The sequence below is a fragment of the Clinocottus analis genome, unplaced genomic scaffold, assembly GCF_023055335.1.
Source record: "Clinocottus analis isolate CAN_PGR_092001 unplaced genomic scaffold, fCliAna1.0.p SCAF_56, whole genome shotgun sequence".
NCBI lineage: Eukaryota > Metazoa > Chordata > Actinopteri > Perciformes > Cottidae > Clinocottus > Clinocottus analis.
Window position 1 is genome coordinate 368,751 of NW_027176214.1, and position 22,075 is coordinate 390,825.

Consider the following 22,075-nt stretch of genomic DNA (forward strand, 5'->3'; position numbering starts at 1 on the left):
ATCAGTCGTCAGGTGGTGAAACTAAAACTCAAAAACACACTTGAATCTGTGCAGGGAGAGAAGAAGAACAGGAGCAGAGGAAGAGGAGGAGAAGAAGAAGAAGAAGAAGAAGAAGAAGAAGAAGAAGAAGAAGAAGAAGAAGAAGAGAGTCAGTTCGTTTTCAGCGTCTTCCTCCATTTCAGTTCATTACAGTTTGTCGGACGCTGTGAAAGTCTGATCTTTTGCTTTGACCGTAACACATCGTTCCTGGTTAGCCTTTGTGCTAACGGTACTGTTTAGCACATGTTCCTGGTTAGCCTTTATGCTAACGGTACTGGTTGGCACACATTACTGGTTAGTCTTTCTGCTAACATTCCTGGTTAGCCTTTGTGCTAACAGTACTGGTTAGCACACATTCCTGCTTAGTCTTTGTGCTAACGTTCCTGGTTAGCCATTATGCTGACGGTACTGGTTAGCACACATTCCTGCTTAGTCTTTGTGCTAACGTTCCTGGTTAGCCATTATGCTGACGGTACTGGTTAGCACACATTCCCGGGTAGCCTTTGTGCTAACAGTACTGGTGAGCACAAGGTAACAGTTAGTCTTTGTGCTTAATTCCTGGTTAGCCTTTAGGATAGCGTTCCTGCTTAGCCTCTAGCGTACATTCCTGGTTAGCCTTTAGGATAGCATTCCATGTAAGCCTTTAGGATAACGTTCCTGGTTAGCCTTTTGGCTAACATTCCTTGTCAGCCTTTGTGCTAATATTCCTGGTTAGTATTTGTTGTAACACTCCTGGTTAGCTTTTGTGCTAACAGTCCTGGTTAGCTTTTGTGCTAACGGTTAGCCGTTGTGGTAACATTACTGGTTAGTGTTTGTGGTAACGGTCTTAGTTAGTCTTTGTGCGAATGGACTTGGTTTGCTAACATTACTGGTTAGCCTATTTGCTAACATTAGTGGTTAACCTATTTACTAACATTACTGGTTAGTCTATTTGCTAACATTACTGGTTAGCCTATTTGCTAATGTTACTGGGTTAGCCAATTTGCTAACATTACTGGTTAGCATATATGCTAACATTACTGGTTAGCCTATTTGTTAACATTACTGGTTAGCCTAATTTCTAATGCTACTGGGTTAACCTTTGTGCTAACAGGTCTGATTAGCTTGTTCTTTAGGTCAATGGTTTCCACTGTCGTTCCACTGTTAGTGAAATGCATTCTGGGAGTCGTAGTTATAACAAAAAACTGTAGTATACTAAAGGTATACTATACAGGTAGTATAGTATATCATACAGGTAGTATAGTATACTATACAGGTGTATTATACAGGTGGTATACTATACATGTATAATATACAGGTAATATAGTATACCATACCATACAGGTATACTATACAGGTAGTATAGTATACTATAAAGGTATACTATACACGTAGTATAGCATGCTATACTTTAGGTCTTGAGTTTCTTTTGTTTGAGGTCTCATGAGGCTCAGAACCATTGATGCCGTTCAGAAGAACAGTCTGGAGGGGAAGGCGAGGAAGGCGGACGTCGGTGGTCTGGACGGGGCCGGACCGCTCCGGGCCGGACCGCTTCGGGCCGGACCGCTCCGGTGCACCTTCATGTGGTGCCTCAGGGTGGAGCGGGAGGAGAAGCGCTTGTCGCACCGCTGGCAGGAGAAGGGCCTCTCCTGGGTGTGGATGCGGCGGTGGCAGGCGAGCGCCGAGGACACCCGGAAGGACTTGCCGCAGTCGGGGCACTGGTAGCGCTTGGGCTCGGTGTGGATCCGCCGGTGGTTCTTGAGCGACATGAGGTTGGGGAACTCCTTCTGGCAGGAGTTACAGAAGTAGGTGCCGGTCTTGTGGCTGTTCTTGTGGTTGAGCAGGGAGCTGGCGTGGCGGTACGACCGGCCGCACCGATCGCACACGTGGGGCTTGGAGCTGCTGGTGGAACCCGGCGGACTCAGATCTGAGGAGACAAACCAGTCCAGTCAGGTCCAGCTGTGAGATGAAGACACGCGGTACCGTTCATATGTCACTACTCAGTCAACCCTTCAGAAGGAAGAGAAGGTTCTGGCATGAAGACATGTGGTACTGTTCATACGTCAGGCCCCATTTACACGAGGGGAAAACGCATATATATATATATATATATATATATATATATATATATATATATATATATATATATATATATATATTCATGCGGTTTGGCCTTTCATTTACACGAAAACGGAGATTTTATCACGGAAAACGATCATTTCTAAAAACACCGGCCAAAGTGGAGATCTATAAAAACTTTCGTGTTTGCGTGTGCACGAGGTCAAACAGAGTTTTAGGTCCTCAAACGTCAGCGTACGCGACTAAAAAAGCATCACGTCATATATGAACGTCCTCTGTTTACAGTTTGCTGACTGATCACGGCGCTCGGTGGCGTATTCATGCGGTTTCATGTAAACAGAAACTTTTTGGAAAACGATCATGTGTGTACGACGTCATTTGTGAAAACGGAGGGGCAGAAATATTTGTTTCCGTAAATACCCGGCTGCGTGTAAATGTGGCCTCAGTCAACACTTCAGAAGGAAGAGAAGGTTCAGGAGAGATAGTCTTATAAGGATATCGTAACAATAAAGCCTACGTCTGGAAAAATTACCATTGATTGTATTTGAGGATAACTGCAATATAATTGGGGGGCTGTTCGATCCCCATATATCACAAGTGGAAGTGTCCTTGAGCAAGGCACTGCGCCTCACAGGGCAGCCCTCTGCTGAAGGAAGGGTTCCATTCAGAGGAGATTTTCCCCAACGGGATTAATAAAGAATCATTTCTTCTTTCTTACGTAAATTCTTTCATACTGCGAGTACCCCTGGGTTTAGTATACAATAACGTTGTTTTAACAACGTACGAAATACTATACCTTTTTAAAACATACTATACTTTTTTCTAACATACCATAACTATGTTTTAACAATATGCTATACCTTTATATTTTTACAACATAGTATAACTGTGTGCAACATAATATAACTTTGTATTTTTACAACATAGTAAACTATAGCTTTTTATATTTTTACAAAACACTATACTAAAATTGTTTACAACATACTATAAGTGTTTTTACAATATGCTATACTTTTATATTTTTACAACATACTATAAGTAATTAAAACATACTATACCTTTTTACAAAATACTATAACTTAATATTTTCACAACATACCAGAATATAACATTTTACAATAAAGTATACTATAACTTCTTTTTACAAATTACCATTTGGTAGTACTGTAACTTTGTTTTTATAAAAGTATAGCTTTTTTAAAAATACTATATTACTACTTTTTATTATTTTTATAAAATACTATTTTACAACATACAATACTATAACCTTATGTTTTTACTTTACTATACGTTTTTACAACAAACTATAACCAACATTTTAACAAAATAGTATACAATAACTTTGTTTTTACAACAGATAACCTTTTATGAAGTTTACAAAATACTTACTGACATTCTTAAAAAAATAGTACACTATATGATTTTACAGAGTACAATACTATAACGTTATATTTGTGCAACATACTATAACTTCTTAAGTTTTTACAACATACTATAGTATAACTGTTTACAAAATACTACACCTTTTTAAATCATACTATCACTAATTTTACAATATACTATACTTTTATATATTTACCACATACTATACATGTTTACAAAATACTATCTTTTTAAAATATACTACACCTTTTTAAAACATACTACAACTTTGTTTTACAACAAATAACTTTTTTATAAAGTATACAAAATACTCTAATTGTTTTACAAAATACTATACTATGAGTTTTCACAGAATACAAAACTATAACTTCATATATTTACAACATGCTATAGTTGACTTGTTAATTTTTTACAAAATAGAACTTTTTATTAAGTTTTTACAAATACTATATGCTACCCTTTTACGACATACGATAGCTTTATGTTTGTACAACATACTATAGGACTTCTCATGAAGTTCTTACAAAATACCATTTGGTAGTATGTATAGCTTACGTATATACTATGTATAGTTTATAAAATTATATTTTATTATAATTATTATTATAGCTACAGAACAATACGAGCTTTCACGTCAGTCGACGAGGCTACAGAAGCGCGCGCACCTTCAAAGTAAAAGCAGCGCCGCTGTAATGCGTTCATGAAGTTTACCTTATTTATTTATGTTTCATGTTTGATTGACCTCACAACATAAAAACAACAACATGCAGTTAACGCATGATCAAATAGTTAACGCCAGTAAAGGATTGCCAGATTAACACAAAATTAACGCAGTAATCTGCCCAACCCTAACAAAACATTATTTTACATCGTACAATACTATAATGTTGTTTTTAAAATATTTTTACTATAAGTTTTCATGTCAACAAACTATCACTGACATTTTTACAGAATACAATACTATAACCTTTTGACAACATAACTTTACAACAATTATTTTGTTAAATGTTCATAAATTCTTGGTGGCAGTTAGTCCTCCTTCCTGGCATGTATATGAATGTGTATTCATGTAAATATGTACAACTATAGCTTTATCAGATCGTACAGGTGTGCCTAATAAACTGACCCGTGAGTGGAAATGAAAACCAATAGAACACACTGACCTTCACTGTTTTTTTCAGCTATTTATTTTCAGTACTCAGCAGTAAGGGTTATAGTATATGGACAAGTTTTTCTGTTAAGAAATGAATTATCAAAACATAGTTTATAAAAGTGTATAGTAAGCATTACATATATATGCATGGAAACAAAAAACAAAAAGGGTTATAGTCGTTCCAAACCAAATCTTTTTCTCCTCTCTAAAAACTACTTGAAATGCAGGAAAGTGTCCACTCAGAAAACCAGATCCACATGGCGGAGGAGTAAGATGCAAAAGTAAAAATAGAGAATGTACAGTTATTACTCTGTTCTATCACATGGACCTACAGCACTTCACGTCACTGCTTCTCCTTTAACTAGCACCAGTGCTCCTGAACACGCTCACACACTGCGTTAACACACTGTGCAACACACTGTGCAACACACTGTGCAACACACTGTGCTAACACACAGAGGATCCACACAGCCAAAAACGCAATTAAATAGAAAGGAAAACAAATAATAACACCAATAAATACAAGAGGTTACCATAAAAAACATAAAAAGGTTTAACGGTGAGACTGCTTGACCTCCGATAAAGAGGAGGAGCATGAGTCCCTTTAGAGATAGAGAGAAGGAGCACGAGTCCCTTTAGAGATAGAGAGAAGGAGCACGAGCCCCTTTAAAGATAAAGAGGAGGAGCATGAGCCCCTTTAAAGATGAAGAGTATGAGTCCCTTTAGAGATAGAGAGAAGGAGCACGAGCCCCTTTAAGATAAAAAGGAGGATCATGAGCCCTTGAAAGATAAAGAGGAGGATCATGAGCCCTTTAAAGATAAAGAGGAGCACAAGTGCTTCCATAAGAGGGTGAGTTCTGTGAAACAGGAAGTGATGTGGGGGTAGAGATAAATATGGGAGAGAGGTATAATGGAGAGGGGGATGACGGAGAGGGGGATAATGGAGAGAGGGATGACGGAGAGAGGGATGAGGGAGGGCTGGACTGAGAAAGACGTCACAACATCACTTAGTAAAAGGCAAGAAAACACTTTCTATCGTACAGTTCTTGGATCTTCACATATTCAGAGTCCATCATCTCCACAGAACAGGGGCATTGTGGGTAACGAGGGGGCGTGTACATCAACACAGCTCTAAACTCACATCCTAAAGACTAGCCGGCCATTACAAGTGTTAATAATAATCAGAATATAAATAAATGCATTACTACAATGATCTGTTGTCCTTCTTATAAAAGAGGTACTGTAGATATCAGAAGTACGAGTACAAGTAAGTACTCGTACAATACAAGTGAGTACAAGTACAATACAAGTAAGTACAAGTACAATACAGGATCCAACAATATACACCGCAATGGTACTTTGTGTGTTTTCAGTCCTCTTTGTGGTTTCTTTCTCCTTTTCTTAATCGCAGCCGGTCAGGACGGCAATCTGCCCTCGTTCACACACAAGAGGGGCAACCGAGACGGAGAAAGCAATGGGCACCAGAGACAGTGGGGCAACGGCAACGACAGCGGAGAGGGCAACGGAGATGGGATAACTCGTTTTAGACAGGACCTAAAAAACAAGATGGTGTTGTTGAGACTCAACCGTCTCTTTAAGACATCCGTTCAGGTTTAAAATGTTGGTTGATAAATCGTTGTTTCATCTTTTATATCGTGTCAAATAATCCTGATATTCACATACTCGTTTGACTTCAGGGCCACTTTCTACGCTAACGTTAACGAGCTAACGTTAGCTACTAACAACCAGCTTCTTTGATCTTCATGAACTCCACTAACGAGCGGTTCTTCGTCTGCTGAGGAAGACCATGTGTCTCTGCTGAGAGCGGTCAGGAGGTTCGTGAGGAAAATGAAGTACTTCACTCGCTGAAGTGTGTGTGAACGAGGCGATAACAACACAACACACACATTTAAACCAGACCGAAGCGTCTCACAAGTCTTTGCTTCGTCCCGTCAGACCACGAGGAAAAACAAAAACAAACCAACGCTCGCTCGTCTTCACCACCATCTCAAATTAAAAACACTTTGTTGAATAAAAACACGGCGACGAAGGCCACGAGCAGAAAAACGCCCCGCAAACATCAGCAGAAGATGGAGGCGAGACAAACCACTGCAGCACCAATCGGCTCCCGAGGATTGAAATGGACAAGATGGCTCAAAAAAAAAACCCCATGAGAACCAGACCTCCCACTGGCTCCGCCCACCAGCGGACTCTTCAGTCTCTATGAGCCGCATGCAGCAGGAAGTGATGTCATGTCTACAGTCTGGGACACGACTACCACCTGGGCCTCGTGGGGCGTCCATCAAGGAAGGTCACAACGTGTGTGTGCGCGTTGTGTGTGTGCGAGCACGCGTGTGTGTGTGGCGTCCATTTTGTGTCGTCCCTCCTTTTTTGTGAGTCTCTTACTTACACACACACACACACACACACACACACACACTCTCTCTCACACATACTCGACTGCCACACCGTGGGAAGTGAGGAAGAGGAGGGTGAGCAGAAACCCCTCCCTCTTCCCCGTGTCTCTTCCCCCCTGTCCCCATCCCCCACCCCACCGCCCTCATCCCTAAGGTTATATGAAGGCGCCGCCGGGCATACCCAGGAAGTTGGGCGCACCCATGGGTGGGGGCGCCGTGGAGCCGCTCCAGTGCACCTTCATGTGGTGCCTCAGGTTGGACTTGGAGGAGAAGCGCTTGTCGCACTGCTGGCAGGAGAACGGCTTCTCCTTGGTGTGGATGCGGCGGTGGCAGATGAGTTGGGTGGAGACCCGGAAGGACTTGCCGCAGTCGGGGCACTGGTAGCGCTTGGGCTCGGTGTGGATCCGCCGGTGGTTCTTGAGCGACATGAGGTTGGGGAACTCCTTCTGGCAGGAGTTGCAGAAGTAGGTGCCGGTCTTGTGGCTGTTTTTGTGGTTGAGCAGGGAGCTGGCGTGGCGGTATGACCGGCCGCACTGGTCGCACACGTGGGGCTTGGAGGCCTCGCCCCCGCGGCCGCGGGCTCGGCCCACGCTGCTCGGGTTGAGTCCTTGCTCCTGCATCAAGGTGAGGTCCAGGCCGGACCCCCAGCCCAGCTCCTGGGAGCCCCCCGGTCGGGGCTGCTGGGGTCTGGGCTGGCGGGGCTGCGGCGTCTGGCCGTGGGTGATCTCCATGTGGAGCCGGAAGCTGGCCTGCGTGGGGAAGGCCCGCTGGCAGGTCCGGCAGGTCAGCTCCCGCTGCTTCTGGTGGACGCGGCGGTGGTTGTAGAGCTGCGAGGAGACGCGGAAGGCCTTGCCGCAGTCGTGGCAGCGGTGGCGGCGCGTCTCAGAGTGGATGCGGCGGTGGTTCTTCAGGGCGAGCAGGTTGGAATAGGTCTTGAGGCACACGGCGCAGTGGTAGATACCAACGGTGTGGGTGTTCTTGTGGTTGAGGAGGGAGCTGGCGTGGCGGTAGGAGCGGCCGCACTGATCACATCTGTGCAGAGGAACAGGGGGAGAGAAAGAGGGAGATTAGCAACGGAGGACGGGGGGCTGTTCCCACTGCTCTGTCTTTATCGCACTTACTGGTTACCACTTTTTCTTTAGAATTATTGAAATATTTGAACATCTAAGATGTTGCTCATACAGGTATATGATCTGAAATCCGGCTTAAAGCTTTCAAAGAAGACAACTACAAAGTGGTGTACCATTTAAAGTTATGAATTCTACAGAGGTCATAGGAGAGGGAGGGGACACGGGAGGAACTCTGGACGAACAACTGGGGGTCCTGGGGCGACTGGGAGGTATCTGCTGCTCCCTGCACTGCACGAATGGACACAAGCTCCAAACTGGAAACGATAGTTCAAAACCGATGTGTGACGATGAAAGATCCATCGAACGAGAAGCTCAACCGACTATAAAGACTCTTTACCTGACGTGTGCAGTGCAGCTAGCTACAAATACTTCCTGATCTCCCGGAGATCACATCACTATAGTGCAGCTCGTAAACTGGCCAGTCGTGATTCAATAAAAAACACAACACAAACAAAGACTACAGTCAGGATCATGACAGGAGCAAGCAACAGACATCAGTACTTAGCTCGATACACAAAACACTTCAGAATCAGGTCGGTGTCAGAAAGCATGAAAACAAAACATCTAAACATGTAAGAGCCCAAAGAACGACAGTGTGTGACATATGCTAACTGAAAGCAAACGGGTTTGACTTATCTGGTCTCTCCACTAATTCAATTTGTCCAAACTTCAGAAAAATCCGAATTCCGGCACGCGTATGGTCCCAAGGAAGCCGGATTGGAGATCATATACCTGTAATAGACACGTAGAGACCTAAATTTATCTTCACTACTTTTTTCCAACTTCGAAGATTCACAAACAACTGACGAGAACTCACGTGTACCGACACTCGTCGCTCTCTCCCGCGGGTGCCGTGGCCTTCCTCCGCACTTCCATGCCTACCTGGTTGTCCCCGCAGCGGTGCCTGGCTAGACCGGACCTCCCCTGGAAGCTCTTCCCGCAGGTGGGGCAGCCAAAGGGGGTGGCGCCCTCCTCGTGGACCTTTTGGTGGTTGCGGAGGAAGCGGGCCAGCCGGAAGGCTTTCCCACAGGTGTGGCAGATGTGCTTCTTGCGCTGGGTGTGGATGCGCATGTGGTTGCGCAGCGCCATGTAGTTGGTGTACGGCTTGTCGCAGAAGTTGCAGCGGAAGTTGCCCGTCTTGTGGGTGTGCTTGTGGTTCAGCAGCGAGCTGGCGTGCTTGTAGGCGCAGCTGCACAGGTCGCAGGCGTAGGGCCGCTCGTCCGAGTCCAGGTCCACCGAGCTCCTCTCCATGCTGATGTTGGCGGAGCTGTTGGTGGAGGAGGACGAGGGCAAGTGCTGGGCTGGGCAGTCGTGGGCCGCCAGCTCCTCCGCCGTGGTGAAGCCTTCGCAGCAGCCGTCGCACTCGAAGTCCATCTGGACCCCAGGGCCCTGGGGCCCTTTGCACAGGCCGGCCGTGGTGTGGGTGGCCAGCTGCCTCTGGGTGCGGAAGCCTTTGCCGCACTCTTGGCAATTGTGCTTCTTCTGGGCGAAGTGGAGGCGCAGGTGGTTCTTCATGGCCAGCCGGTTGGGGTACGTGGAGTTGCAGACGTTGCAGTGGTACTCCCCGATCTTGTGAAGGTTCTTGTGGTTGGCCAGGCTGCCGGCGTGCCGGTACGTCTTGCCACATTCCTCGCAGGCGAAGGGCCGCCGGCCGGTCTCAGTGGGGTCGAACTTCTGGGGCCTGGAGGTCCCGGCGGACGAGTAGGGCTTTTTAAACCCTTGGTGGCTGTATTTCACGCCCATCGCCTTGGACGACTCGCCACGCATGCTCTGCATCTGAGACGGGCCGGCCTGCTGGAAGCGAGCCCCGTTGGGGCCGGTCCGAACGAGGCCTTTGGCCCGGTGCTCCTCGTGGAGGCGGAGGTGGTTGATCAGCTGCTTTTGGATCTTAAACGCCTTCCCGCATTCCTCACACTTGTGCCTGTAGCGGGGGAAGGACAACAGAATGTCTTTAGAAGCTGCAACCGACAGACGCCTGACGAAGGAGCACCTGTAAACTACGGGGACCAGGGACTTCAGATCATTAACGATGAATCAATCAGATCTGCCAATACTATAGATTGATCATTGATGGTCCATATTAACAGCTATAGATCTCTTAGTTGTTTGATTACAGCGTTTATTTCAACAGTAAACAATCAAATATTCTAAATGTCGTACCTAAACTTTGTTATAGTAGTCTATTGTGTTTTTTCTTCATTAAAACACAATACAATATATTTACAGTCGTTCTTGGTGTTCATGAAGTGTAACTATGAGCTGTTAGGAAGTTAAACATCATGATTCATCTTTAATATCTATTTAATATTCATGTGAAAACATCTGGATTCATTCTAGTTCATCACCAACACTACATTTTACTAGATTATACCTGAACGCATCATGACAACGTTATTGTCTACCTTCAGCCAGTACTCATGTTCACTGAGTGTAGCCTGAACGCATCATAGTGACGTGAACCTCTACTGGTTCTCCTTTAGCGATACTGCTAACATTACTAGCTCTCCTGCTGTTGGTCTAAACACTGATTGGTTGTTTACAAAGTGACATGATCAGAGATCGACTGGAGGATAAACTCTATTTACTGTGTGATGGTTACCGGTAAACTGAGAGGCAAGATGGTCCGATGAACCACAAGAAAAAAACATAGATGACACGACTCAACACAAACTTCAACCAGCCAACTTTGAAACGGGAGCCTGAACATTAACTCGAACAGAAATGGACAGAATCAGGGACCTACCTCTTGAGATCAAAGTGGGTCCTTTGGTGATTCTTGAGAGCCAACAAATTGTAGTAGCGCTTCTGGCACACCAGGCAGCGAAACACACCCGTCTTGTGGGACTTCTTGTGGTTGAGGAGTGAGCACGGGTGCCTGTATCCTCGTCCACATTGGTCGCACTTGTGCGGCTTCTCACTTTGGTCCACCATTGGCCTTCGTCCGTCGCCGCCGACGTCGCGGCTTCCTCCGGCGGCGCCGCCGTCTCCTCCGGACATCCCTTTTGCCCCGTTCAGGCCCTGCTTGCTCAGGGAGCTGGCCCGGTTCTTGCCCGGGCACAGGTGGGTGATCAGGTGATGGCGGTCAGCGAAAAACATGCCGCAGTCGACACAAATGTGGTTGCGTCCGTCCATCTTGTCGTTGCCGTTGGCGGCGCTGCCCACGATGCTCTGCTGCTGGCCGTCCGGCCTCTGGGGGCCGTGGACCAGTTGGTGATTCAGGAGGTCCTGCTTCCTGGAGAAGCTTTGGCCACAGGTGGAGCAGATCATCCTCCACTCCTGCTCGAGAGTGGACGGGCCCGGCCCCGTCGGGTTATTAGCGTGGCTACGCAGGTGGCTCCTGAGGGCTCGGAGGCTGGCGTAGTGGTTGCCGCACACCGAGCACTGGTACACTTCTCCGTCGTCGTCATCGTCTTTCTCATTGCTGCCCATTCGCTTGCCTCCACTCTGGGTGTACTGTCGGTGGCTGCTGCCTTCTTTCAGGCTGCTGGAGCTGCCGGTGGGCAGCGAGGTGCCGCTGGAGCCGTGGTAGTTCATGCTCCCCATGAAACCGTTGGACATGGTGCTCTGTTGCGGTTGCTGGCCGCGGCGGGGACACATGTGCGACTTGATGCCGGACACGTCGCCGTACATCTCACCGCAGTCGGCGCACACGTGCCTGTCGGCCTGCCGGTGGGCGGAGTTGCTCTGGGAGAGCGAGCTGCCGTCGAAGCGATCGTGGAACTCGAGGGAGTCCAGCCCGCTGCTGTGGCCGCCATCTGGCACGAAGTGGGCCGCGTCCCCGAGATTCCCCGGCAGGGAAATCGGAGTGGTGGCGCCGCTGCCCTCCTGCACGTAGCTTTGCTGGGAGTCCAGTGTCAGCGGCTCCGGAGACAGCCAGTCGTTGCTGTCGTTGTTAATTGGCTGGTTGGAGCCGCGGCCCTTGTGGCTGCGCAGGTGGCTGTGCAGCGCCGCCAGGTGAGGGTACTGCTTGCAGCAGATGGTGCACTGGTAGTGGCCTGTCTGGTGGCAGCGCTTGTGGTTGACCAGGCTTCCCGCGTGCCGGTAGCTTTTGCCGCACTCCCCGCACTTAAAGCGGCGCTCTCCGTCGTCTGGAGAGTTCGCCTGAGGCACGCGGCCTCCGGAGGGTGACGACACCGAGCCCTGGGAGCCGGAGCTGAGCGTGTCTGAGTTGAGGAGGGAGCCGTCCTGGCCATGGGAGCCCGGGTGCGGGTCGTGGGTCAGATAGTGGACTTTAAGGGTCTCCAAGTCTGGGTGTCCCGCGCCACAGTATGCGCACGTGTAAATGGGATTGTTGACCGGGGGGCCCATGATGGGGTCGTAGGGACCCCTCTTGTCGCTGGGCAGGGGTGGCAGCGGCAGAGGGTCGCCCAGTGCAGGGGGGTACACCGTGGACCGCACCGCGCTCAGATTGTGGGGCATGATGCCCGGGAAGCTGCGCGGCAAGCCGAGGGAGGGCGAGGCCGCATTGTGCAGCAGGATGTGCTCCTGAAAGTCTGTCTTATTCGGCAGCGCTATCTGGCACAGGTGGCAGAAGCACGAGGCCGCGTCGTCGCTCTGAGACGACTGCGTACCGCCACGCTCCGGGCCGTGGTGGCCACCGCCGCCGCTCACCATGGTGGCGCCGGGGGTCTTGAACTTCGAGTGAGTTCTCTCGTGGCTGTTTAAGGCAGCCAGGTTGCTGAATTGTTTGAAACAAACTGAGCACTTGAAGGTTCCTTGCTGGTGACACTTCTTGTGGTTTACCAGGCTGCCGTGGTGCCGGTAGGTCCGGTCGCACTGGTCGCACTTGAAGGGCCGGTCCCAGGCGTCGTCGGACTCAGGGGAGCCTTTTTTCCCGTGGTTGTCTGTCTCGTGGCTTTGCAGGACGCTATGGCCCATGCCACTGTTATTCAAATGAGGGCGCCCAAACCCTTCGGACAGGTCTTGGGCGAGGCCGTAGTCCCTCTCGTCGTGGCCCGCCTCCTCGGGCACCTCTTCGCTCTCTTCTTCTGCGTGGGCGCTGCTGGGGGACAGCGTGTGGATGCGCAGGTGGTTCTTCAAGGCCACTGCGTTGGGCAGGGTGCGGGTGCACACGGGGCACTGGAACGAGCCCACCTCGTGGGACTTCTTGTGGTTGGCTAGGCTAGCTGCGTGTTTGTAAATTCGGCCACACTGTTCACACTCAAAGCGACCGTTCTCTTCCTGCTGGTAATGTGCTTTCATATGCTCTAGAAGACTTGGAGTACTCGGACACACCATATCACACTCTTTACAGGGGAAACCCTTGGCTCGACTCATATCATGCATTGCCATAGTACTCTGACGCAAATTGGTCGGAGAAATCACGGTTCACAACAGAAGCAATGAACAGTGAGGAGAGGGAGGAAAACAGCGGTGCTTAGCTCTTCAGCTGAGGGCGGCCATTTTCTCCCCGGCGCCGGTCCAGCCAATCGGGGCCCACCTTGGAAAGAGGCGGGCCAGCGGGGGTCACACCAGCCAATGAGGTGGACTGTGGAGACAAGAGAGAAGAAGGTCATCCACAGGGTCAACGCCTCATTTTACACAAAGTCAGTTAAACTCGTTTTCATCCGATTTAAAAGATTATTATCCTCAAACTATAAGTACACAAGAGATACACAGTATTTTAATTCATTAAAAGTGACGGCTCTTTAGCGTGATTAATTTTTTTAAATTTGTGTTTGTGGGAAATTGTGAAGGGGTTTTATTTTATACACTTAATGATCATTATAGATGAAATTATTAATCAAATGTATCCAAAAAAAGATCGCACTGATTAATTTATTAACTTTAGAACTGACGTGTCAAAGTTGTTTTATAACTATTAATTATTCCATCTGAAACGCTTTGTGTGCTATTAAAATCACAATGTTTCACAAAAAGGAAAAAGGAAACATTGACAATGAAGCTGCAACTCATGAATATTGTTATTGATTAATCTGACGATGACGTTTCTCCAGTCAACAAAACCCCAAAACAATAAAAGAATAAACTGATTAAAAGGTGAAAACAAATACCAGCATCATTTACTGTGAAAGTCCCATGAAAAGAAAATCACACTGAATGTGATACTATTGGTCCATTTTTAATAATCAAGTCATCGTTTCAATCACTTTATAAACAAACAAACATTACCTGGTTTCAGATTTGTTTCTTTATGATATTAAATCAATGAATGACACATTGAAATTATTGAAAAACAAATGATTAACCAGAGAAGAAGACAACAACAACAACAACCTCACACAGTGATCAACACATCAACAAACACCAGAAGACTTTTTTGATCAGAAGAAACAAATACGACCGATCGTTTTGATCAGCAGCTGGTCGTCATGGATACAAAATAGTTATTGATCCTTTCATGTTCATCTTCATTATTTAAAGTGTTTGAGGACCAGACTAGACCTCCTCCTTAAGGACCAGACTAGACCTCTTCTTTGAGGACCAGACTAGACCTCCTCCTTGAGGGACCAGACTAGACCTCCTACTTAAGGACCAGACTAGACCTAGTCCTTAAGGACCAGACTAGACTTAGTCCTTAAGGACCAGACTAGACCTCTTCTTTGAGGACCAGACTAGACCTCCTCCTTGAGGGACCAGACTAGACCTCCTCCTTAAGGACCAGACTAGACCTCTTCTTTGAGGACCAGACTAGACCTCCTCCTTGAGGGACCAGACTAGACCTCCTACTTAAGGACCAGACTAGACCTAGTCCTTAAGGACCAGACTAGACCTAGTCCTTAAGGACCAGAGTAGACCTAGTCCTTGAGAACCAGACTAGACCTCCTCCTTGAGGACCAGACTAGACCTCCTACTTGAGGACCAGACTAGACCTCCTACTTGAGGACCAGACTAGACCTCCTACTTGAGGACCAGACTAGACCTCCAACTTGAGGACCAGACTAGAACTCCTACTTGAGGACCAGACTAGACCTAGTCCTTAAGGACCAGACTAGACCTCCTCCTTGAGGACCAGACTAGACCTCCTACTTGAGGACCAGACTAGACCTCCTACTTGAGGACCAGACTAGACCTCCTACTTGAGGACCAGACTAGACCTCCTACTTGAGGACCAGACTAGACCTCCTACTTGAGAACCATATTAGACCTCCTACTTGAGGACCAGACTAGACCTCCTACTTGAGGACCAGACTAGACCTCCTACTTGATGACCAGACCTCCTCCTTGAGGACCTGACTAGACCTCCTACTTGAGGACCAGATTATACCTCCTACTTGAGGACCAGACTAGACCTCCTCCTTGAGGACCAGACTAGACCTCCTCCTTGAGGACCAGACTAGACCTACTCCTTGAGGACCAGACTAGACCTACTCCTTGAGGACCAGACTAGACCTCCTACTTGAGGACCAGACTAGACCTCCTACTTGAGGACCAGACTAGACCTACTCCTTGAGGACCAGACTAGACCTACTCCTTGAGGACCAGACTAGACCTACTCCTTGAGGACCAGACTAGACCTACTCCTTGAGGACCAGACTAGACCTCCTCCTTGAGGACCAGACTAGACCTACTCCTTGAGGACCAGACTAGACCTACTCCTTGAGGACCAGACTAGACCTCCTACTTGAGGACCAGACTAGACCTCCTACTTGAGGACCAGACTAGACCTCCTACTTGAGGACCAGACTAGACCTCCTCCTTGAGGGCCAGACTAGACCTCCTTCTTGAGGACCAGACTAGACCTCCTACTTGAGGACCAGACTAGACCTCCTTCTTGAGGACCAGACTAGACCTACTCCTTGAGGACCAGACTAGACCTCCTCCTTAAGGACCAGACTAGACCTCCTCCTTAAGGACTAGACCTCCTCTTTGAGGACCAGACTTGACCTCCTCCTTGAGGACCAGACTAGACCTCCTCCTTAAGGACTAGACCTCCTCCTTGAGGACCAGACTTGACCTCCTCTTTGAGGACCAGACTTGACCTCCTCCTTGAGGACCAGACTAGACCTCCTCCTTGAGGACCAGATTAATTTCCAGAACACAGTAACTGTTAACGGACTAAACTATAAACTTGTAAAATAAACCTATTCATAATAATCATAAATTATTATTTGAATATAAAATACAGGTTTCTTGTGTTTTCTTCTTTTACAGGAAATTGAAGATTATTTTCTGATATTTGAATGAACAAACTGCAATATTCAATACATATTTGCATATATATATATATATATATATATATATATATATATATATATATATATATATATATATATATTTGCATATATATATATATATATATAATTAAAAATACTTTATCTACACTTTGATGTGTTTTTAATTTAATGGATGTTGTGTATTTGTGTTTATACCTGTTTATTCTCAAAAACATTACAACGGTATCTGCTGTACATGTAATGTTTACTCTCTCTCTCCTTATCTATCTATCTATCTATCTATCTATCTATATATATATATATATATATATATATATATATATATATATATATAGATAAACGACTAAACGACTCATTTTAACTGGTCCTCAGTAAATACAAGTACTTTTGTTGTTATTCATCTAATATATACACGTTTAGTGTTTTAAATAGAGAAATAAACACACCGAATGGAATAAACATACTGCATAAAGTAAACAAACACACGAGTAAACCAACATACCGGATAAACTAAACAAACCGGATAAAGTAAACAAACAAACCGGATGAAGTAAACAAACTGGAGAAAGTAAACAAACAAACCGGATAAAGTAAACAAACCGGATAAAGTAAACAAACCGGATAAAGAGCGCAAACGGACCGATCTGCGTTTCATTGGCCGGTTCAGGGGTTCGCCCCCAGTAAACCGGGTCTAACCCGGGGTAACTCTTCCTGCCCTGAGCCGGTCTCCCCCCGCTGCCCAGGAGCCGGGGCCCCGCGGACCGGCGGACCGGCTGACCTTGGCCCGTGTCGCCTCCGCTCCTCCGGCTTCAGGGTCCGGACAAAGCGGAGCGTCTCCTCCGGGAGGCCGACATTTGCTTCGGCCGCGAGTCAAAACGACCCGGGGAGGAGGGGGCTGCCTGCCCGCGCCCCCCCCCCGGGGGGGGGGGGGGGGACCGGGAGCATCACAGAAATAACACGCCGTTTATTCTCGTGGTGCTCCCGAGGCAGCGGGGACCCCCCGCGGGTCCTCCGGGTCCGGGTCCTCTCGGAGCCCCATCTCCTCTGAAAATGGCTCTCGAGCAACAGAGAGCCATTTTCCCCCCGATGCTAACAGCTAGCTGCTCCCTTTAGCCCCGCAGGCTGTTAATAACAGGTTACAACCACTATTAACACGTATTACCGCGTATTAACACGCGTATTACTAACATGAGCGGCGACCTACCGACAACAGTCATGAGTTATAAAGAATAACACGTTAAATAAACAAAAAGAGTGCAGACACACACGAGCTAACGTTAGCATCCCCCCGCCCCCCACCATTCTGCAACCCCCCCCCCCCACCCAAAAAGGAGAGAAAGGGGGTAAAACGGAAGTACGAAAAACCACAAAACGGTAAACAAAATCCACAAACAGCTCCACGCACAACAGGTCGCGCGCATCAAAGACCCCCACTGAGTATAATAAAGCACATTTAAAGCACAAAAATGGTGTGGGGGGTGGGGGGCTAGCCAGCCCAGCTAACACTGTTAGCAGAGCTAGCTAGGTTAGCACAGCTAGCCTTGCTAGCCCGCAGCTACACAAAGATCTCGGCCCCATTGATGGAAACGCGGCGCTGCTCATCACTCACCCCTCGATCGGCCTCTGCGCCCGCGCGCGAGATCGATGCACCGCGTGGAAGGGTGGAAGATGCACGTTTCACGAATTCGCCATGATTTATTTTTCTCCTGCTCCGGTAGAAACACCGACTTTTTGGCTCCTGTGTTTCGGCTCTTCCCCCCCTCTCTCTCTCTCGCTCCCTCCCTCTCTCGCTCTACCGCCGCTTCGACAACACACTTCCTGCCGCTGCGCGCCGCGCGGAGACGGAGCGCACGCGGCTGCTGCTGCGCGCGCGGTTGCCGCTGCGCGTCATCATGCGCAGAAGGAAAAAACCCGGGAAACCGAAACGTTACGTTGTTTTTAACGTCAGATGGAGGTTCCTTAAGGTTCTCCTGCGTGGTTCTCCTGTGAGGCCGGTTAGAGGCCGTAAGAGGCCAGGGAGAGTCCCATCAGAGGCCGGTTAAAGGCCCAAACACACGAGCACACCGAGCCCCGCTGGGGACCAACGAGCCGAGTGGAGCCGAACGAGCTGGCGCTGGATTCGTCGTTATGTCAATAAACATATTGATCAGCTTTGCTGCTCGAGTCACTTCATGGATAACTAAACCTTTTAAATCACTTTCATGTTCTATTTATAATGATTATTGATGTTATCATTATTATTATTATTATTATTATTATTACATTAGAGTAACTATGGAATCCCATTTCTGACACACACAAAAAGTCAGAATTATTAAAACAAAAAAGTATGACAAAAAAGAAGTCAAGAAGAAATTATGAGATAAAAAGTCTAAATGATGAGATTTTTTTTGTCATACTTTTTTTTTGTCATACATCTTTTCTTTATAATTATGACTTTCTTTTTGTGGCTGAAATGGGCTTCCATTGATTACAGTAGATGTTTTTAAATTTAAAAAAATAAAATCATTGTATTCATAGTTGTATATATATATATATATATATATATATATATATATATATATATATATATATATATAACTATTTTTTGCTGTCTTTGTGATTCATAATTACAATTTGACTTTCCTACTTTAACACAAGAAAGTCCATCTTGACCTGTGAACTACGTGTCCCAGAATGCCTTGCGTCAGTACCGACGTCATATCTTCTCGCCTGTGTTCCGCGCGTCTCCTCCTCGCGTCGCTCGCGTTGTTCTGCTTCTTTACCGAGCTTTCTCCGGTAGCTCCCGTTCCCCAGCGCGCGGCCGTGACAGCAGGATGGGTCCCGTCGAGGTGAGTTATGAAGGCCGTTTATTAGCGGAGAGAGTTGGGGAAGCAGCCCGCGGCTGGCGTCCCTCATGATGGCTTTTCACGGAGATAAGAGTCGCTGGTAACTGCCGCTCATCCTAGCTCCTGACGCGGATACGGAACGTTCATGAATCCCGCTCATGTATCCGCAGCAGCAGAGTGAGGTCTGAGGCCAAACCGCGTTCACGATTATGATGAATTAGTGTTTCCTTGCTTGTTACTCAAACTTGTCTGAATGCATAGCGCGTGCACATCACGCACGCGCTGCAGGGACTCCGGCTCGTTCGGCTCGCGACAGAACGAGCAGATGAGCTCAGTGACGTCATCACGTTCCTTTATGTCCGGCGGTCGCAGAACGAGGAGCTGTAGGCCAAAGTCCCTTCAGAACTCTGATGAATGTGTGTGTTTTGTGCTCATTCATTAAAAAGCTCGCATATAATACATGTATTGAGCACAAGAGTGTTGTAGAGATCACTCCGCTGGATTCGGCTATAGGTTGTTCATTAGCAGCTTGAACATTCAACCAGCTGATGAGAGGACAACGTTAGTAACACAACTGTTGTTGTTGGTGGTGGTGTCCAAAGCCACAGCATGTAACAAGTAAACACTGCATGTTGTTGTTGTTGTGCAGCTCCTCCACATGTCGGTCTTCTCCCAGAGCTTTTCTCCCTGCGGTCGGTTCCTGGCAGCTGGAAACAACTACGGAGAGATCGCTGTGTTCAGGTGTGAGGCCCCGCAGCACTGCTAGAACTATAACAACAACAACAACAACAACAACAACAACGCTGTTCTTTGTGTTGCAGTCTGTCTGCAGCTCTGAGCCCAGACGCCACCGCGCTGAGCCAGAAACCTGTTCTTAGGTTCCCAGGTGAGGAAGCGCTGTGTTGACCCCGTGTTCTCCCTGAGTGAGTCCCCGTGTTCTCCCTGAGTGAGTCCCCGTGTTCTCCCTGAGTGAGTCCCCGTGTTCTCCCTGAGTGAGTCCCCGTGTTCGTCCCCGTGTTCTCCCTGAGTGAGTCCCCGTGTTCTCCCTGAGTGAGTCCCTATGTTTGGCCCTCAGCTCACGAGGGCCCCGTGTTCTCACTGCTCTCCACTGACTGCCAGCTGCTCAGTTCTGGAAACGGGGAGATCAGCTGCTGGAGCTGGAGCGAGCTCATCAAGAAGGTGCCGGCCCTTTAAATAATCAGCGTTCATTCAGAAATGTTTTCATTCATTAAAACATTCATTCCTTCATTAATACATTCATTCATGTGTTCTTGTTCCCTCAGAATGTCAAAGTTCTGTGGACGAAAAGACCAAACTACAAGTGAGAGACTCCTTCCGTTTGCTCATATTCTGTATATTTTATATGTATTCTGTATATATTTCATATATATTCCGTATATACCGTTGTACTTTCTGTTAAAGCAGTTCTTGTCTCTTCAGGTCCAGTCTGGAGATCCCAGAGATCAACTCCATGTCCCTCAACCAGAGAGTGAGACCTTCATGTTTTTATACCTTAATCTGACCAACGGTACCTTAATACTCCAACAAGTACCTGTACTCTGTACCGAGTACCGCTACCTGTACTTGGTACCGCTGCCTGTCTGATGAAGACGAGGCTTCTTCCTCCCTCAGGACAACAGTCTGGTCTTCGGCGGCGGAGACAACAACGTCCACATCCTTGACCTGGAGCACGGGGTCTTCAAGGTGAGTCACGTTCAGCTGCAGGTTCTGATCCAGGAGACCTGGACCTGAACGCGTCCCTGTCTGCAGGCCGTCCTGCAGGGACACACCGACTACGTCCACTGTGTGAGCGTCAGGGAGCGCGAGGCCGAGATCCTGTCAGGAGGCGAGGACGGAGCCGTGAGGATGTGGGGTGAGGAAGAGGGGTGAGGAAGAGGAGTTGTATTTATAACTCTCATAATGATGTATTATAATCTATTCTTCATGTTTCAGACAGCAGGACTGGTCAGTCTGTTCACTGCATCGAGGTCCACAAATACGAGGTGAAGAGTTATAGGCTTCATCTTCCTCTCTTCCTCTTCTCCTCTTCCTCCTCCTAAAGAGCTCTTCTGTGTTTCAGAGTTGTGCTCGTCCTCAGTTTGGTAAATGGATCAGCTGTTTGACCACCGACTCCGACTGGATGGTGAGAACAACTTCCTGTCTTGATGGAGTACTTCTTGATGGAGTACTTCCTGTCTTGATGGTGTACTTCCTGTCTTGATGGTGTACTTCCTGTCCCAGCTGTGTGGTGGAGGTCCGTCTCTGTCTCTGTGGCATCTCCGCTCTCTGTCTCCAACCTCAGTGTTTCCTCTGCCGGGCGTCCAGAGGCAGACCACCTTCTACCAGGACATGGTGAGCATGAATGAATGAATGAATGAATGAATGTCTGCCCCTCTCTCTGCCTGTAGATAACCTCCTCCTCTCCTCAGATCCTGGCGGTGGGCGAGGGTCCGGTGGTGTCTCACTGCCTGCTGAGCGGCAAAGTGAAGGCTCAGATCCCGTGTTCTCCTCAGAGCCTCAACACGCTGCAGCTCAACACCAGCAGCACCGAGCACCGCGTGAGTCCCTGAACGCAGCGCGGCCTTCAGCACTGTTTCATAACCGTGTTTAATATTCATATGTTTAATAATCACCGTGTTCAATAAGTGAACTGTGTGCTCTTGTTCTTTAGGTTCTGACGGTCGGAGGAAGCAGCGATCAGATCGACGTGTTCACAAACCTCTCGTACAGAACCTTCTCACTGAGCTTCTGATGACACACACACACACACACACACACACACACACACACACACACACACACACACACACACACACACACACACACACACACACACACACACACACACAGTTGAAAAAACAACTTTTGTATCATTTTTCTGAAGATAATAAAATATTTTGGTGTTTTATACAAACTGTTGTTGTTTACT

At 47.5% G+C, this 22,075-nt stretch overlaps 2 protein-coding genes across 2 annotated transcripts in view; one reads left to right on the plus strand and one right to left on the minus strand.

Annotated features, from left to right (window-relative positions):
- si:dkey-89b17.4 (zinc finger protein 850) overlaps positions 1–18,123 on the minus strand; it is an 18,357-nt gene extending 234 nt beyond the window's left edge. Inside the window, exons 1-5 of the mRNA XM_068601960.1 lie at positions 17,928–18,123; positions 10,924–13,668; positions 8,998–10,101; positions 7,232–8,082; positions 1–1,945 (exon numbers count right to left, since the gene is read on the minus strand). The exon at positions 1–1,945 is cut by the window's left edge and continues 234 nt beyond it. Of these exons, the coding sequence (XP_068458061.1) occupies positions 1,488–1,945; positions 7,232–8,082; positions 8,998–10,101; positions 10,924–13,472 (4,962 nt within the window). The 5' untranslated portion in view covers positions 13,473–13,668; positions 17,928–18,123 and the 3' untranslated portion in view covers positions 1–1,487. The remainder of the gene's footprint in view (positions 1,946–7,231; positions 8,083–8,997; positions 10,102–10,923; positions 13,669–17,927) is intronic.
- Positions 18,124–19,043: 920 nt separating this feature from the next.
- thoc6 (THO complex 6) lies at positions 19,044–22,060 on the plus strand. The gene is made up of 13 exons (XM_068601947.1): positions 19,044–19,149; positions 19,796–19,887; positions 19,968–20,032; positions 20,222–20,325; positions 20,430–20,467; positions 20,587–20,635; positions 20,779–20,850; positions 20,917–21,019; positions 21,100–21,149; positions 21,227–21,289; positions 21,388–21,498; positions 21,576–21,704; positions 21,818–22,060. The coding sequence occupies exons 1-13, from the start codon at positions 19,135–19,137 to the stop codon at positions 21,896–21,898; spliced, it is 972 nt and encodes a 323-aa protein (XP_068458048.1). The 5' UTR covers positions 19,044–19,134; the 3' UTR covers positions 21,899–22,060.
- The last annotated feature ends 15 nt before the right edge of the window (positions 22,061–22,075 follow it).

Bases quoted from the DNA above. Each gene is read 5' to 3' on its own strand.
- thoc6 (XM_068601947.1), top strand. The intron at 20,326-20,429 runs GTGCCGGCCCTT...TTGTTCCCTCAG, and splicing joins GGAGCGAGCTCATCAAGAAG to AATGTCAAAGTTCTGTGGAC. The intron at 20,636-20,778 runs GTGAGACCTTCA...TTCCTCCCTCAG, and splicing joins CCATGTCCCTCAACCAGAGA to GACAACAGTCTGGTCTTCGG.